At 35.6% G+C, this 16,020-nt stretch overlaps 2 protein-coding genes and 1 long non-coding RNA gene across 7 annotated transcripts; all 3 read right to left on the bottom strand.

Moving 5' to 3' along the window:
• Window positions 1–40: 40 nt before the first annotated feature.
• LOC111456685 (uncharacterized protein HI_0077) lies at window positions 41–3,341 on the bottom strand. The gene is made up of 4 exons (XM_023098660.1): window positions 3,079–3,341; window positions 2,808–2,927; window positions 1,402–1,632; window positions 41–694 (listed from the first exon to the last, which is right to left on the bottom strand). The coding sequence occupies exons 1-4, from the start codon at window positions 3,253–3,255 to the stop codon at window positions 290–292; spliced, it is 933 nt and encodes a 310-aa protein (XP_022954428.1). The 5' UTR covers window positions 3,256–3,341; the 3' UTR covers window positions 41–289.
• A 744-nt stretch (window positions 3,342–4,085) lies between these two features.
• Window positions 4,086–8,069, bottom strand: LOC111456644. 5 transcript variants are annotated; one of them, XR_002712800.1, is made up of 3 exons: window positions 7,931–8,069; window positions 5,138–7,212; window positions 4,086–4,820 (listed from the first exon to the last, which is right to left on the bottom strand). XR_002712800.1 is itself a non-coding variant. In XM_023098628.1 (2 exons), exon 2 carries the CDS (start codon window positions 7,154–7,156, stop codon window positions 5,327–5,329), a length of 1,830 nt encoding a protein of 609 aa, XP_022954396.1. In that variant the 5' UTR covers window positions 7,157–7,212; window positions 7,931–8,069; the 3' UTR covers window positions 4,864–5,326. The 5 variants fall into 5 exon arrangements, 3 of the variants coding, with proteins under 3 accessions (XP_022954396.1, XP_022954408.1, XP_022954409.1); XR_002712799.1 differs by having other exon boundaries at window positions 4,086–4,801; XM_023098628.1 differs by lacking the exon at window positions 4,086–4,820 and having other exon boundaries at window positions 4,864–7,212.
• Window positions 8,070–10,287: 2,218 nt separating this feature from the next.
• LOC111456694 lies at window positions 10,288–14,482 on the bottom strand. The gene is made up of 4 exons (XR_002712811.1): window positions 14,355–14,482; window positions 13,860–14,181; window positions 11,897–12,713; window positions 10,288–10,423 (listed from the first exon to the last, which is right to left on the bottom strand). It is a non-coding gene; the product is annotated as an uncharacterized LOC111456694 (long non-coding RNA).
• Between the last annotated feature and the right edge of the window lie 1,538 nt (window positions 14,483–16,020).

Raw genomic sequence — 16,020 nt, 5'->3', positions numbered from 1 at the left:
AACAATTTTTTAAACGAAGGCAATGTTGCACGGCAAAGGAAAAAAAAAACCATTTTCTCAACTAAAGGTCTGAGAGGGTTATAGAGAGATGGTAGAGATTATCAAGTACGTTTTCAACATTTCCTCGACCGTTAGACAGATAAAAACCCCTCGTCGAGATGGCCTGACCTTCTAACATCTCGATACGCATTTAAAACACCGAATAGAAAATTCGGATCTGCTCTAAATAAATACGAGATAACGATTCTGGAAAACAATAGTTAGGACAAGAACTTGAGTTCCATTACAATCATTCACATTCTGGATTCAAGGTAGAATTTGGTTTGAAAGCAAGTGGTTCATACCATCGAGGCCCAAAACCAGCAGCTTTTCTTGCCACTTCGTTGAAAGGTGGCTTCAATGGCCCCCTGAAGTGCTTTCTCACAATTGCATGAAATTTGTGAATTATTTCTTCGTTCTCCATTTCCAATGATGCATTATCCTCAGCCCCATCTTGATGTAGCAGCAGCAAGCCATCCCGATCCAACGTCTGTTTTCCAGATCTCTGGCAAAGATATCTGAACCATTTAACTCCAGCAGCACAGTGGGTTACTTCTTCTGGGTACACTACTTTCTCCAACAAATCTGCAGTCTCATTGTCACCTCCATTTCGGAATCGAGAGATGGTGGTGGGAAGCACATCCAGCCCTCTAGCCTGTTCATACAATTCATTCAAGAACGGATTTTATCAAAATATCACATAATATTTTCGGTACTATATATAAATGTACAGTTCTAAGAGCTTCAAAATTATAGGCTTGCAAGAGATGAGATATTTCCCTAGTAACACTTTTTTCAAACAGATTTTTCTAGTGTTCCTTCCAAATACACCTTAAATGTCTGTCTATTAGGGACGAACACTTGCTCATATTTAATCAATCATCATCAAAATAAATCTATACAAATGAATAAATATAATAAGTTAGTTCTAGGTTTGAACGTTATTTTAATCCCCCAAATATCAAAATTTTGTTCTTGGCAATTTTCCTTTAGTAATTTTGGTTCTTCAATTTCACGTAAAGATGTATATTAGTAATTTAGTGAAGGATTTTCATGTTCTAGACAGTTCTTAACCTCTTTTGCTAACTCTACCATCAAATTAGAAAATAGATAAAAAGGACAACTTTATAAACAAAGTGGAGAAACTAAATAAAACGAAAACTACAATGAAAAAATCATCACAACCCATGTAAATAAAATTTCAACCTCAATTCTATCACCAGATCTTAGACATTGATTGACGTAGAAAGCTTGTTAATTGAAGATAAATAGAATTAATCTATATCCTCATCACTAGCAAACACTTGATGAAGCTCATTCTCGTTAACTCCATATCATCAACTAAATAAATTATGAACGCACCTCATGGACGCAATGCTCAATAGCCAAGCGTGCTAATAAATCCTTGGAAGTAGCAATAGCAGAATCCCAAAGGCCGTCGTGAGCGGGTAGTGCTCCATAGAAAGAGCCCAGTTCCTTAAGTCGTGCAGCAAGAAGAGTAAAATGTCTACCTTCATCCTGGGCTACCCTAACAAAATCAGTGAAGAATTCTCTTGGCATCTCTTCTTGTTTCCCAAAACGAGCTATTATGTCCTACAGAGTATTAAAACGTTAAAATTTAGCCGAGTCAACACTGCAAGAAAAAATAACTTGATGGATCCATGAACAGATGAGTGAAGAACTAGTAGAAGTTAATGTTAGTGTCCCAGAAATGGATGTTTGCAAGGCAATCGTCTAATCCATGAAGAACTAAAAGATACCGCAAAAGTTATATAAAACTAGTAGTTCTTGCAAAAATTAAATATGCATCAAGTGATAAGAAGACAATTTGACTACCCAAGCATAACTCAACTAGTTATAGTATATGCTCTTAACTTCAAGTTAGAGGCTTTCCATCCAATTGTTGAGGAACTCAATGGATATGGTTTCTTGCAATTACCAGTCACTCCCTAAAGGCAATTAGGCGTAAATTTTCCATCGTAGGTAAGAGCAAGAGAATATCAGGCAGCCATAAAATAATCAAAGGCTCATAATACAAGGGCCAAGCAAAAGTATGCACAAGTACAATAATAACCGGGGCAAAAATCAATTTCCATATCAAATTTTACCTTTCAGTTTCTCAAATTACACCATAAACTTTATGAAGTGTTGTAATCTTAACCCAAATCTTATGCATCATTGAAATTTTTACCATCTAATAAGTTTTTGGTCAAAAGATCATTACAAAATGTATACTAATACGTGTTCAATTAAAAGCATATGTATGGAGCAAATTTTCAAAAATGTCACATTAGAACTTATATTTCGTTGATCTACTTAATTTTATATAAACCCTCAATTTTATTGAAATTAATGATATTATACATATTTATATATTGTTTTTTTCTTAATATTAGTGAGTGAATTAACGAACATAGATAAAATGGATCCAACATACCCAAGGGGAATGCCAAATAGGGGAGCTATAGAATAAAAAATTGACCAAGGGGAACGCCAAACGAGACTAAAAGCAGCCACACATAGAAATACCGAAGTAAGTATCATTTCAACTCTTAGATGGGCGAAAGAGAATCGATAACAACATTCGAGAAAGAACGGATTCTCTAACAATTCAGAGGGAGAGAATAAGAAATGAACAAAAAGAGCTTAGGGTTTACTAAAGCCTCCAAAATCGAACAGAGAAACATAAAATAACAATAGGATTTAATTAAAACCTACAATTCACTGACTCAAGATAAATCGTAATTGAAAATAAAGAGACAATGTACCCACGACAAATCGATAGCCCAACTTTCGGTGTGGACAAGACTATGCACAATAGCCTGCCGGCTCTGTAAGCTTCCCGCCTTCCCAAGCTTCGGCATGAGACTCGGCGACACCAACTTCACCTGAACCATTTCAGAAACCACTTCAACGCAGAGATTCTTCAAACCTGACACCATTACAATCAACATACAATATATATATATATATATATATATATATATACACACACACACATATATACACGAAAAGATGAGAAATAAAGTGGATTGTTACATCAGAGAGCCTGGCGGGGCGGTCGGGGACGGCGAGATCGGAGGAGGGATCGTAAGGGCGAGAAATCACGCCGTTGAGCCATCGAGAAGCTACCTTGTCGCCGAGTTCGGCCTTCTCGAAGGGATCGGAAGTGTTGAGGACTCGAAGCGCCGCTTCAACCAAGGTCTCGTCTGCCATCGTCTCGTTCTGCCTAAATTCCCGCCTCTTCTTCCATTGCCGCGACTTCAAGAAGCTCCGCACAGGATATAGACAGTGAATGATGAAACGTGATGGGCTGAACTGGACTGGGCCTGATTTTGGCCCATTTCCATGTTAGAATTTGTTCCTGGGCCTGGGCCGAAATTTAGGAATAAAAAATGGGCCGGGTTGTATTTGTAAAGCCCACTCAAATCGTTGGGTCTTTTTTTTCTTCCTTTTTAAAAAAAAAATAATTAAAGCAAAATTAGTATCTATTTTTCAAATGCCAAAAACAAAAAAATTAATAATTTGTTTTTAATTTGATAGAAAAACCAATTTTTTTTTTTGAAAATCAAATAGTTATTGAAAAAAACTTAATTTTTACTTAACATAAAATTTTAAAAATACATAATTAAATTGTTTAATCAAATTTCATTTTAAAGAGTAACAAATGTATCAAATTCGATCGTATATTCAATTGTTGCACCAAAATTCACAATAACCTAACAAAAAATCATTACGTTTAGAACTATTTTATCATAGATACAAAACGTACAAGTTAATCTTTAAAATTAAATTTAAATTTAACAAAACGAGACACTCGAGAAAATTATCGATTCAAAAAACTTGAGTAATGTTTGAGAGAGTGCTCTCAACATGGCCCAAAGCACTCATGTGACTATAAACACTTCTTTATGGATTCAAACGTCAATGTTTGAGAGTGCTCTCGACATGACCTGAAGCACTCATGTTACTATAAACACTTCTTCGTGGATCACGACGTTTGAATTTGGATCAGAGTACTTTTAAAAGAAAAAGATACTCATTGGGAACTAAACTTGGGCATTGTTCTAAGTTGAAAAATTCAGAAGCAATATAAGAACTTGAAAGGAATCATAATATTCTGTTGTGTGCCCTAGTTGGTGGATAATTGTGATGGTGCAATGATGAAATTCCAACACCATATCTTCCTTCATTGTTCCATCTTAAAGAAGGATGCTGATTCATTTCACCACTCACACCACAACAAGTGGAAGGCAAGTAGCCAAGACTCAAGATTGAGACTTGTGATGCCCTATTTTCCATGCCTAAATTCCTAGAAAGGACCACATACCCGAGAATCTCGTGGATTCACGTTGTGGTTCGCGGTGGTATTATCGCCCAAACAAGAAATAAGAACAAATAAATTGCGGGTAAAAAACTACGAGAGAATAGGTTCAATCTATGGTGACCACCAACTTAAAGTTTAATATCCTACGAGCTATCTTGACAATCAAATATAGTTGAATCAGTCAACTATCTCATCATAATAATCAATGTGCATGTAAGATGGCTCGAAGTTAAACCACCAGGATCAATGTGCGTGTAAGATGGCTCGAAGTTAATCCACCAGGATCTTTCACAATCGAGTCACTAGAAGACTACATGTGGATAAGGATGAGAATTAAAGAGAGCACCAAGAAATTGTGAAATATACCTAGAAATCAATGTCAGTCAAACACGCAATGAAATCCATGAGGAATGGCCACGGCAAGAATCAATGTTCCTGATAACTGGCAACCAAGCTGAAACTATTTAAGATCAAATCACAAAATTTACAACCATATATTGAATAAGAAAGGGAATGGATTATAAAAATTTGTGAAGAATTCTACTTGGAAGCATCGTGCTCGGTCTCGAGCGATTTTCTATATGTAATGGCAAGCCTATGTATAGTAGATATCTTACATACCTGGAAAACGTATTACTGATACATATACAACTTTCAAGGAGTGACGACTTAATAGTGGCAAACCATACTTTTACGAGGATGGGAGTAAAGCTCAATTGCACAAGCTGAATAACTCTATATAAAAGTAAAAGAATGTTAAAAAGCTCAAACCTATCTCGTCGATAGCGACTTCTGGTATTGGAGTACTGATAATGTAACCAAGTAGCGACGGTTGTGGCTCTCTCTCTGGTGCTGCTTCCAATTGGTCGATGTCGGTCTTGTAGAGCTGAGGAGGCCTCCTGTCGTTGGACGACTAGGGTGCAGTTTCAGTTACCAATACCAATAGAATGGAAAAGAATGTCACCTGACGATATCCAAATGTTCGTCATGTATTCTACTGCTGGCACACTCATTGAGAGCTTTCGCATTGTGTTCCCTACCAAACCTCCATAGGTAATTCAGACCGACAAGAAGTTCGGTAATGATGACTTCGGTCTTTTCTTGATTGGCAAAGAAAAGGGTTTGTACAAGAAGCATATTAGTTCTGGAAACAAAATTCTGTTGTTCGAAACTACGTTCAGATTGCCATCTAACCATGTTATGAGCCAGTGGAGCAAGCCATTCTAATATCCCAGCTATTGCGTCGTTCCACTCAACTGCAAGCCCGGTGTCATAGGTAGATGAAGCCAAGCTCTTGGCATATGGCTTTAGGGCTGCCCTAAGGCTAGCTCGAACTTTAGCTGGCAGCATATTGTAGAGGTCATCTCTAGCATCCAGGCCAATCAAATGAGGAGATGCAGCAAGCTTCTCAATTACAATGATGACATTTGCATAGTGCAGAGCCAAAGCAGCTCCACCTAGAGTCTCGGGCGGGGCGTCCAACAATCGGCACTTGGTACCGAGCAACTCTCTGCAAGGGTTGGCTTTGTTGCAAGGATCAACTATCTTTCCAGCATCTTTGGCTCCATTGATAAGCTGTGAATGATGCCCATTTGAACTAATGTGACAATTGGTGACCGTAGAACTAGGGCCAGACATCATGCATCCTTTAAAAGGTCCAACTTGAGTCAGTCTATTTGGCTTCTGATGAGATTTTTTCCCATTAAATAGGGAAGAGTAACCACCGGCAAACCAATTCTTATGATTGGTTTTATGGTCTATTCCAGAAACTGGACCCGATCTTATCGTTGAACTTGTGAGAGGACCCGAATAAGAGTTGAAGTTTCTATTTGTTCCAGAAACAGGGCCGAAAATAGGACCTGATTTTGTAACAGAGCTGCCAAGAGGACCTGAATAAAAATTATTCGGCTTAGCTGTTTTCGAAATCGGCCCAGATTTAGTTGTAAACCTCTTTAGAGGACCTGATGCAAATTTAGTAAGTCCGTTCTCAGAGGGATGGACCATGGATTGCATTAGCGACGAAACTGATTGACTACGTGCTATATAGTCGGAATTCATATCTCGTGAATCATTTGTTTCATCAATCCCTGCGCTCTGCTCGATTCCGAACACATGTTTGATCCTACTGAATATTGTGAATATAGATCTAGCTAGAAGAAGAATTGTGTAATCATAGGTCCTTCTCCAAAGTGACATCTCTCGCAGATTTTTCACTTCCTGCTGCTTCCATTCGACCTTCTTTCGAAAATCAGCTAGGTTCACCGAACATGTGCCATCGTTAACCTTCATCCTCCTGAAAGTTTGCTCGAGTTCTACAAGCATCTCCATTTCCTGATACAAATTTGCATTGACTGAAATAAAGGTCTCCATCTTTTTCACTTTCTTTTCCATCTTCTTCCATGAGTATATCCAACAATAGGGATCAGCACCAATTTGAAGGAACTCATCAAAAGCATGCTCAAAGACTTTCAAACTAGGATCACTGCATTTCTTCCCAAGCCTGGCAACAGATTTAGCCACATGAGCTAAATTCTCCGTCATCTCGGAGCATATTAAACGTACAATATATTCATCGTCGTCCGACACAAGCTTCTTTATGCCCAATGAATTAGTTATATCTTCCCTCAACCTCCTAATTTGCTTATCGCTCAAAGAATGCCATAGATGAACCAACCTGGACATCAAGCTAGCAATTTCAAATGCCAATACTCCAATAACAACCTTCTGCGTGCTGGAATCACGCTTTCTCTGAGGCTTCCACAGACTGCGAAACCAAGATTCTGAAACCATCTTTCCACAATTTGAAAATTAAGATGTTTAAGAAGCTCACAACCACATCCCTTATTCTGTAGGGGAAGAAGAAAACCATAAACATTAATTAACTTAATAGAAATTTATAGTACAAAAACTTCAGTAGCAGAACGAGAGGAACATCCATCAACCAAGGAATTTTCTCCGACCGAAAATTCATAAGACACAATCCAAAAGACGATGTTCAAAGTCTGTTAGACCAAGACACTAAAACTACAAACAGAACCAATCACGCTCAAAATCATAAGCAAGCACAAAATTGCAAAATCGATGAAATAACAAATCAAATTAAGATTCCATATCATAAAAAGGTTCATTCCACTAACTCAACCAATCGAATCAAAATTCTCCAAGCTTTCCTCCCCCTTTACAATGAAAAAAGAAGAAGAAGAAGAAGAAACTCATAACATTCCAATTCCAATTGGATCTTTACCAGATTTCCACAGCCACCAAACTGCAACTCACAATTTCACAATAACAAAAAAAAAAGACAGATTCACAAGCTTCAAACTAGTAAAAGAACAGAATCCAAACACTCAAAATCTACTCCCTCCACAGCGAATACAATCAGCAACACAGCAAAAACTCTCAAATCCACCAACCTTCGGGCGATTTGCGAAGTTAAACATGAAATCAGTACACAGCTCCCGAAGTTGGAAAACCAGATTCGGAAAGTCGAAGAATCGATGAAGAATATCCATAAATAGACAGATTGCTGAAGGGAAAACAAAAAAGAAGCAGCAGAGGACTAACCGATCAGATACATACAGGCGCAGAAGCCCAACCAGAAGTCTTCCAGCGGAGATGAAGAATGAGAGTTCAGAGAGAGAAGAAGAAGCCAAGGAAGTAGCGACGAAGGTGCAGTGAAGACTTGGACCACAGGGAAGAAGGAAGAAATATTATAAATAAATAATAATAAATAAATAAAGGCCGAAAACGAGTGGAATTAAAGTGTCGCTTTTTCATTTTCCTTTTTTATTTTATTTTATTTATTTTCTCCCACTTTTACTTCCCACTCAACTCTCTCGCATTTACCTTTTTTTTTTTTATCAATAATAAAATATTCATAATTAATATAATTATTTTCATAATTAATAATTATCCGTTTAATATAAATATAATTATTTAAATGAAAAATATATCGATTGTAATATTAAAATTTAAATTTTTAAAAATTATGTCGGTAAAATATTTGCTTACAAAATATATTATTTATTATGATTTTTTACACTTTTTAATAAAAATTTTAAAATAATTATTTTTTAAAATAATAAATGAAAAAAAATTACCATTAGAGAATAAAATAGGTGGCTGAGAAGTGAACACGTTGGATGACTGTTCATTTATTAGAGAAGTAAATAAATGTTTAAATAATTATTATTTTCTTAATATGTATTTTAAGGTGAAAATCACATTTTCCACGGGGACTTTTAGAAATTATTATTAATTTAAATTGTGTTTTGTATAATTTATTTATTAATTTTAAATGATCATATGCGTTTTTCAATATTGGTTAAAATTAAAAATAAAAATGTTTATAAAAATTATATATTATTTCCGGTATACATTTCCACTATAAAAGTCAAAATTAAAATTAAAAATAAATAAAATAGAAACAAATAAGGAGAAAAAAAAAGAATTAAAAATGAATGGGTGAGTTTGGAAACGTGTGAATGAGTCAAGTAATGATTTCATAGATAATAGATATATTCAACACGTAAAAACGACTACCCCAAATATTTGACCCTTTGTTTTGTTGTACGCTTATTGGACCACTCGTTGTACACGTATTCACATCTACTTTTCATGCCAAATCATGTATAATATATAGTTTATAACTATATATTATCTTTTTTTTTTTTAATCAACATTTTAATTAGGATAGCTAAATTAATAATAATAAAAAAAAACTTTTAAATGTTGTAGGGTTATTGGAACTGGTATTGATACCATTTGTAACGGTTCAAGACCATCGTTAGCTGATATTGTCCTCTTTAAGCTTATCTTTGATATCAGTATATATTGAAATATACCATTTGTAACGGTCCAAGACCACCGTTAGAAAATATTGTCCTATTTCTTATGTTTGATATCAGTATATATTGAAATAGGAGGTGAGGATGGAGACAGTGATGCGTGTGTTGAGGTAGTGCTTTTTATTTTTTTAAATCTTCAAAATAAATTAATTTATTATATTTAGTTATGTAATAAATAAATAAATCATACTTCTCGCTAACCCACTATATCTAATTATATTTACTAATTTTACATCATAAATTATAATCATATCTTTAAAATCAATTTTCGTACAAATATTTCCAAATTTAAATAATATTTAAAAAACCAAATATTTTTTTCGAGTGGCATGATGAGAAATTAAGAAGCTAGGGTCCTTTTAATTTTAATTTTTAATTTTTTTTATTGGAATTTAATGATTTCTTTTGAATTTCTCTCAACATAATTAGGATGACTTTTGCCATGGTGTGGTGACCCATTTTCCCACTAATTTTGGAGGGTGATTTATTTTATTTTATTTCATGGAAAAATTTTGGGCTTTAGTTAGCAAATAATAATAATAATAATAATAAATAAATAAAAAGGCAAATGATTGATGAACTTAATATATATATTAATGATTTGTCAAATGTTAAATGAAAATCATATACATTAATGTTTCGGATATGATCACCAAATTTAAATATACGATATTTAGTTAAATGAAGATATCTCTAACATATTTGATATTATGTAAAATTAAAATATATATTATGTCTAAAATTTAAAACTTAGAATTTTGTAAAAATAGATTCCTAAACATAAATTCAATACAAATGAATCATGACTATTTATAATATATTTTTTTTAACCTTTAAACTTAGGCCTCCGCCAAGTATGAAAGCGACAGGTACAGTTGCCCCAAACAAGGCCCCATCTCATTTATACCCAACCATAAATCAATTCAACTTAAATTCCCACCATTTAATACTTATATAGATATATATATATATATATATATATAATTCTTTAACATGTTTCATAAACATGATCAGCATAATTCAATTGACTAAAAAAAATTCTGTCAAATTAAGAGAAAAAATTATTAAATAGTAGTTATAAGAAATTTTACCTTATACGAATATGACCACGACCGAGCGAATTATATTGAATGATTTCTTTAGTCTCATCATCACATGTTGAGAATGGAACGAGATGTACTGCTTGACTCGAAGCATATGTATAAAGTACCTAGACAATGAGAAGCTGAGTCACTTAGACAGAGGGAGCAGGCAATATCACATAGCACCAAATTCAAATATATGTAAACACAAAGTAAAATTATTTGGTTCATCGAGAACGTTCTCGACTCCGTACTCGTTAAGGTATCTCTACTTTTTGTGTTAAAAGGTATTGATTTGAATTCTTGGTCTAATAGTTATAAAGGGATATTATAAAATGAAAAGTTCTGAAGTTAATTAAATGAGAGGGGGCAATGCAAGCATAAAAAGCCACTTTCTAAAAGGACATTTTATTGAAATCAAAATCCCACTTGTTTTTTTTTTCTATGGTTTCTCCATCCATAGTCTTTGCGTCTTCTCAAACCTTTTTCTTTTTTCATTAATAAGCTTTTCCGGCGCTTTTGACTTGCTCGGGGTATGAGCAAAAGCTCCCTCAAGACCTTGAGAATCATTTTCCAGACAGTAAAAGAAAACCCTAAGCGTTGAGAAAAATTCCTATACTGTGGTTAAAAAAACTAAAAACAGATGCAGAAACAACCGTAAAAACAATGACAACGACGATAACAATGGCAGAAAGAACTAGGAGTGGGAAGCGAGGAGGGTGGGGGAGGGAGAAGAAACAGGGCTTGGAGAACGAGCCCAAGTTGTAAAACAAAAACTTAAATATAACAGCCCAGATCCACCGCTAGCAGATATTGTTCTCTTTGAACTTTGCCTTTCGGGTTTCTTCTCAAGGCTTTAAAACGCATCTGCTAGGAGAAGGTTTCCACACCCTTATAAAGGGTGTTTTGTTCTCTTTCCCAACCAATGTGGGACATCACATTAAACGTACATATGAAGACAAACATAATCTTCAAAAATCACCGGTCTAGAAGGATAAACCTTATGTTTGGAGATTTTATCTGGTCCTACGTCAGTTGAAGAGGAGAACGAAACATTCTTTATAAGAATATGAAAACTTCTCCTTACCAGACACGTTTAAAAAACCTTGAGGGGAAGCGCCAAAGGGAAAACCCAAAGACGACAATAGCTGCTAGCAATGGGCTTGGACAGTTACATTATCAATATCATTTGACCTCTTTTCTTTTTATCAATCCTCAGGAAGAGCATAGTAAGTATATAGCATATAAGCTTGTTTTGTTTTCATGCTTTTGAAGAACAGATCTTGTTAATACATTGATCACAATACACGGAGGGTGCATTGTTTTGCACCAATATATTGCAACAGGAGCTGCATAGGGCTAAAACAAATCACATAGGACCACATTGTTCCTAATCTTCCTCAAAGCTAACCTAATCGTCCTTGCCCCTACTACCAATTGATCTAAAGCCTGGGCATGTTTAGGAAGACAAGAACACATAATTTACATGTTTTCCTATTTTACGCCCCATATACTATTACACGAGTAGTAAAGAAATATAAATGGCATTTGGAATCTTAAATGAATGAGAAAGGTAATAGAGTTGTCATAATTGAGATTACCTGTAACCAGCTGAATCTGCCTCGACTGATAAGCTTAGCCCCCCCCTACACAAACATTCATGCCCGACGCTAATTGCGCTAATTATTAATTAGTTGAACTTAAGTCTCTGCATTCACAATGGTAGACATAGGTTCAATGTCTCAATAGTTCCCATGGGAATTGATAGGCAATAGTACATAATCTGTGTATGAAAAAGACAGCATATAAATGAGATGGGATGAACCTACACATGTCATATGCATCAGCAATCATCTATGTAATGAAGATAATAATTGACAAAAGTGCAGGGAGATGAAGTATTTATTGTTTAATATCCATGTGTTAGATCTGCTTACATGCACCTCAATTATTCTCACGAGACAACTATCTCACCCTGCTACATTTGGTTGTCGAGATAACTTGTAAGTTGTAAGATATTAAATCCTAGGAAGGTGGGCTCGAAACTATACACTCTAAGCCCTTTACTATTTAGATCGACTCTTTGCTAGGCCATCTTGGCTGAAACTCAGATGAAAATGCAGTAAAAGAGGAAATGATAACCAAAGATAGTGCAAAACAACTCGATGGCAGGTAAAATAACCTTTTATATCAGAACAATACAACAGATTAGTAACAGTCTACCAGAAAACCCTTATTGAATAAGGAAAAAACCTTTACTCTTCTTTGGTCATACATGTAAACGGGCATGAATACACATGTCCAAGGAACTTACAACTAACATCACCCTTTCCAGTGTCTAGAATTGAGAATCTTTTAGAAATATAACAACCCAACAATGATAATTGATCCCCGACGACAAAAGTCTCTACCATCAACCTGCACATGATGCACAATTACCAGTCAGCGTAAACAAAACCAACCAAAGAACATGGAACATGACCACAATACTTCAGTGGCTACAGCATCTACATGCTTTGTATTTGTTATAATTCGAGGACACATTTGCTCAACCTATAGTGCATACCCTGTTCATGTTAGGTTGTTTACACGCTTCGTATTTGTTGGAACTCGAGGACACATTTGCTCAACCTATAGTACATACCCTGTTCATGTAAGGTTGTTTACATGCTTTTTATTAGTGGTTGAAGTGGATCACCACAAGTAGAAATTAAATCATAGCAAATAAATAAAAAGATACAACCGAGCTTATGATAAAAAGATAGGGCACAAATTATTTACCCCGTTTGTTTCTCCTCAATAGAAAAGACATTCTTATGACACCAAGTTAAATATACAGAGTGTAAGTTTTTTATCTGGTACAAAGATGAGGAAACTTGGAAGGAAAGGTATGTGAGATACTAATATCATCTTATAGAAATAGAGGAAACGTAAGGAATATTGATACCAAGTTATACATTCTTGAATATTTAGCCATATGTTTCTTCAAGTCTAAAAAAGTAGTAAGAAAATGGTACGAAAATTATTTCAACCACTGCAATGAGAATGAACAAACTAAAGAGAAACCCGGATCTGTATATTTGGACTAAACATACCAAGTAAAAAATGTGAGTGCAAACATAAATCAAGCCAGAAACTGCATCTTAATCTTTAACAGCAAAATACTGCAGCTTCTAGTGAAAACAGCTAAGCTAACAGATCCCATCATTAATGTTTTGTACAGACGGTGATGAATCAATCTCTATCACAATCAATTTCACTGACTATAGAGTAAGATCAAACTTCCATTGGCCGAGCATGTTGATGATGGAAAACAAAAATTCATGGCTGACCCGTCTAATACCATGTTACCAATAAAATAATTCCATTTTTCAATATTTAACAAATCATTTTATCATAGACAAGCATTCATCAGTAAGTAAATGGAGCTTAATACAACGTATGTGTTCTATACCTACTTTCATTATCATACACTAAACATTGAACTATCTAAGACTCCGCCAGCATGAAAGGGATATCAAATACAGCTCGAATGAAAATGTAAATTGAAGAACAATTTCGTACCGGTATCTACCAAGAAGATTTCTTGACACCCATAATAAGACCTTTGGATGCCAGATCACGGAAGACGATACGAGAAACACGGAAAAGCTGATAGACACCCCTAGGTCGACCGGTGAAGATGCAGCGATTCCTCAGTCGAGTGAACGAACTATTCCTTGGCAATTTCGACAGCTTATAACGATGCTCTTCTCGCACATCGTTGGGAAGACTCGGATCATTGCAAACGGCTTTGAAAAGCTTCCGCTTCAACTCAAACTTCGCAGCTAGCTGTCGACGATAATGGTCAAGAATGTTCCGCTTGTCCTCCGTCATTTCGTTTGATCTAACTCCGTAAATTTCATGATTAAAATACAAATTCAAAAGCCTAAAAAGATAATCGTTCTAGCTATCTCAACGGACATTCGTTAATCGTTACTCAGTCATTCAATGCTGAGACTGAAAACTCGTAATCGAAAAAAGAACGAGAAGTACAAGAAAAAGGGACTATAGACTTACCTTCAAGCTTTCAAGTCCTCTACAATGGCCGCCTTCGAGCAAACCAGGAAAGCGAGAGTGGTGAAATGAATCGAAATCGACCGAAGAAGATGTAAAATGCGCGACGAGGGAAAGGAAGCAAAACAAGGGCAGCGCGCCAATGAGCCGGTTCAATGGGCTAGCGTTTACGAGCTTATTGAGCCTTGGTTTGGATCTTTGGGCCCAAAAGCTTGTATGGGCCTACGGGAGCAAAGCCTTTTAATATTTGAGGAAATTTAAGGATAGCAATTTTAAAGACATCTATGGAGACAACCTTGTCGTTACACGGTCTATACTCTCAAATAGTTTGTTGTTAACTCTTTCCTCGACTTTCGTCCATAATGGAAGCACGAGTATATTACATGAAAGTTCTCGAGAGAGCGTCGTGACCTAAATTACTTTGGTTTGTAATATTTAACGAAGACGTTACTTTGTCAGTCACCCCAAAACACAGGTTTTATAAACTCGATGATCCCTGATACAAACCAATTAACTCTACGAGTTTCAGAAACATAGGATTTTTTTTCTTCAAGAGTCCCTTAATATTTCTCCGAGAACGAGCCAACCCGATACGAACCTCGAGAAGTTACGACAGCATTGGGTTTGGCTCGAGAGATATGGTTACCGTAAAAATAGGTCATAGCTTAGCCTTATTTGTGTTTGGTATGGTTTGAAGCACAATGGTTGGTGAGATACACTCATAGACAGACAGCCTAAAAGCTTGGAGACATAAAAAAAGACATCTTTTTTTTTTTAAAGCTTGTGATTCAAGCTAAGCTTCCATTGTCTTTTTGAACAACTTCACAATGAGTTTTGAGCTAGACACTCCACCTCTTCATCTAAACTTGTCTCCCAAGCTTGACACTCCACCACTTTCGATTTAAGAAACTCGTTGGTCGTTTTCATTGATTTCATTAGGTTTCTCGACATTTTCGACCCGTATATTAATATGGTTATACAGTTGTTCCGTTAATGTTGTCGAGACGTGCTCGAACAACCATAGATATCAAAAAGAAAAGCCCTCGAGGTAGCCCAAAACTTGTTTTATGTATTATGAGAGATGTTATTGCTTATTTTGTTTCTTATTTCATCTCGTAGTCGTGTTAAGTAGTCCATCTTTCGGTTCAGATAAGTGAGTATGATAAAGGAATCGTGAACAAGAACTAGAGCTAGAGGGGGAAAGTTTTTCAGTGCAAATTTGAGAAAAATATCTCCTAGGTTTGACCCTATTCGATCGAGAACGACTATGTAAACAATAAATGGATTAAAAGGTCTGTGATTTGGAATACTGTAATATCCTAAGCTCACAACTAGCAAACATTGTCATCTTTGAACTTATTATCCCGCTCACTGCTAGTAGCTATTGTCTTCTTTGGGCTTGCCTTTTCGGGTTTCCTCTCTAGGTTTTCAAAACGTGCCTGTTAGTGAGAAGTTTTCATACCCTTATAAAGAATGTTTCGTTCTCCTTCTTATAAAAGATATCGAGTATCGGTCTTCCCGGTGTTATATCGTTTACCTACCTTTGAGATTTCCCATTGGAGAGATTACTTGATTTTGCAGCTATGGGTGGAATTGTGAAATGATGGGCAGTCAATCACTAATGTGTTAGGAATCATGCATTTTTCAAAAAAAAAAAAAAAAAAAAAAA

The sequence above is a fragment of the Cucurbita moschata genome, unplaced genomic scaffold (genome assembly GCF_002738365.1).
Source record: "Cucurbita moschata cultivar Rifu unplaced genomic scaffold, Cmos_1.0 Cmo_Scf00002, whole genome shotgun sequence".
Lineage (NCBI taxonomy): Eukaryota > Viridiplantae > Streptophyta > Magnoliopsida > Cucurbitales > Cucurbitaceae > Cucurbita > Cucurbita moschata.
Note: the sequence above shows the minus strand (reverse complement) of the source record. Positions and strands in the feature narration are given on the sequence as shown.